The sequence below is a fragment of the Montipora foliosa genome, chromosome 9 (genome assembly GCF_036669935.1).
Source record: "Montipora foliosa isolate CH-2021 chromosome 9, ASM3666993v2, whole genome shotgun sequence".
In the NCBI taxonomy this organism is placed as follows: Eukaryota; Metazoa; Cnidaria; class Anthozoa; order Scleractinia; family Acroporidae; genus Montipora; species Montipora foliosa.
In genome coordinates this window covers 14,625,875-14,628,374 of record NC_090877.1, presented here as the reverse complement: position 1 = coordinate 14,628,374, position 2,500 = coordinate 14,625,875, and the positions used below count along the sequence as shown (strand labels likewise).

General features: G+C 42.4%; 1 protein-coding gene across 2 annotated transcripts in view; it reads right to left on the bottom strand.

Moving 5' to 3' along the window:
• Positions 1-2,500, bottom strand: part of LOC137971218 (uncharacterized) — a 43,367-nt gene that overhangs the window by 11,120 nt on the left and 29,747 nt on the right. For both annotated transcript variants that reach the window (XM_068817991.1, XM_068817992.1), the window contains exons 22-25: positions 2,119-2,189; positions 1,781-1,957; positions 1,396-1,488; positions 1,196-1,232 (exon numbers count right to left, since the gene is read on the bottom strand). In XM_068817991.1, the coding sequence (XP_068674092.1) occupies positions 1,196-1,232; positions 1,396-1,488; positions 1,781-1,957; positions 2,119-2,189 (378 nt within the window). The remainder of the gene's footprint in view (positions 1-1,195; positions 1,233-1,395; positions 1,489-1,780; positions 1,958-2,118; positions 2,190-2,500) is intronic.

Genomic DNA, 2,500 nt, shown 5'->3' with positions numbered 1-2,500 from the left:
TTTTAGCCAGTGTCAACCTTTTTATTATATTTTTAACATGACTGGCTACACACCAAACATTTTTAAAGATGTTTTGTCTCGATATTTTTTTGACCAACTAGTTGGATTTTACTAAAACAATTATTTCTCTCGCCCTCATGGCCTCTGAGTCAATAGCCCATTCTGCCTTAGGCATCATGGGCTATTGACTCAGAGCCCATTCGGGCTCGAGGAATAATTGTCAAATATCCTCACGTAACTTTGTAAGTTACTTCCATCAGTCTTCAAACCATCATTTGAAACATTTCTGATTGTCAACCTAATTTCAGTGTGAACCTCAAATCTTCTCAATTAACTGTTGTATGCTCACGTTATGGTAAAGGACATTCATTTGGGAATTTCACGTAAGATGTTTTTTTTATATCTTGAACATAGCACAGACTACTGCAGCATTGGCGAGACTATGGCCTATACGGAATGCCAGAAACATCACAATCTGGTCAAAGATTGCAGCGCTCACTAGTCATCTCCATATTCCAATACGCCTGAGAGTCATGGGCACTGACAGAGGAGTTAGATAAAAAGGTACAAACCACAGAGATGAGATGTTTCAGAAAGATCTGAAGCAAGTCAAAGAGGAGGTACGGAATAGGATCAGACAAACCAATGGACCACATGAAGACCTCCTGACCACTGTCAGGACACCAAAACTGAAGTGGTAGGGCCACGTCTCACGATCATCAGGACTTGCTAAGACAATCCTCCTAGAAACAGTACGGGGAGGTAGAAAGAGAGGCAGACAGAGAAAGAGGTAGGAGGAAAACATCTCGGAGTGGACAGACTTGAGACTGAGTCGACACTTTGAGAAATCAGAGAGACGAGGGAAATCGAGAGAGCTGGTTGCTAGATAACCTGCGGTGCCCCAACGCTCACCCAGACTAAGGGATAAGTGAGTGAAGTGGTGTTTCGTTCAACTGCGTTGTCGATGGTCGATGCCAGCGTTGTTGCAAAATCCCCTTACGATAGGTCGTTTGCAACCAACCTGTTTTAGACCGACGGTGGAAACCGGTGTAATGCACAGATGCTAGTGTTCTCGTGCATCGACATGGCGGCAATACGCGAAAACCCCTTGTTCGTTCGGTGAGGTGAACTTAAAAGGTCGGCAAAAACACATTGGTCTTTCACAAACGTGTACAAAAGATGAAGCTGTACCCACCTATAAATATTAGCAAGTCGGTTGCTTCCATTCTCAGCTGTGAAAGAAAAAGTATTGTCAGAATGGTGATCTGGCTTTATCCACTGAGTATACATATAGTTCAGGCTGGACATCATGTGGAAAATGCTATCTGTGTGAAGATCAACCGCGATGCTTTTTTAGTTGAAATATAATAAAGAGAAGTTAGGAAACTTTCTGACCTTCCAGTTGTACGCAGTGCTTAACTGCTCCAACAATGCATCAATGACAGGCTTTTCTTTGCAGTTCATTTGTTTGATCAAAACGTAAAGTGCCTAAGAACACAAGGAAGCCAATAGTTAGTTAGGAAGGAGACAACTGGACCGATAACTTCTGGAGGAAATGCCTTGAAATCGGACACCCCTAACATGAATGGTGCCGCGGTTTAATTAATAAGGAAACCAAAGACGGATAACCGTCGGTGACAAACAAATAAAATTAACTAGGTCTGGTGCACATGAAGATGAGCCTTTTTCACTACTACGAGTAATTCCTTGAGTCAACCCTTTTCCGATCAAGTAACTAAATTTATAAATATATATAACACAGTCAAAAGCACATTCTCACTTCTCCCTTGTCAGAAGGCGTCAGCTCCGGGAGTCTGGAGACGAGGTATGCCTTGGATACAGGTTCCACCACACATAACCGGCCAAGACTCACTGCGGCATGAAATGCAAGATCAGGAGACTGGGTCTTTATGGTGAATATGAGTAAGTTTACAAGCTTCTTGAATTCATTAGTGCCCTGCAAAAGAAATTCGGGTGTTACCTAAAAAATTGACGGTGGAAAAATCGACATGTGAAGCTTTTGCCAGCAGGGTTGGCAAGGGAAAAGGAAAGGGGGGGGGGGGGGAAGGAGGGGAGGGTACACTATTTTTTCACTGCTATTTTTATACATCTCCCCACCTTATCAACAAATGCAACATCTCTCGCTTTGGTCATTGTTGATAACAGCTCCAACACAATATCCTTATTTCCTGAAGAAAATATAACAAAGTACATTTAAAAAACGGACTTTACAAACCACGGCTACTGTAACTCTAAAACGTAAAGGTAAAGTCACTCTATTTTTCGTCGGTAGTTCCGTCGGCTCTGAGATTGGTGTCAATGGAAGCCGCCCCCTCCCTCCAAAAGATAAATAACTCTACCCTTAGTTTACGTATCTCCAAGATTCCCTGCAACTACCGAAAGGTTTCGCTCTTATTTTATCATATTAAGAGCCGTGCCTACTAATTCAAAGGTATTTTTGTGCGGCTTACTGAAAATCCGGGAAAAGCAGATCTTAACA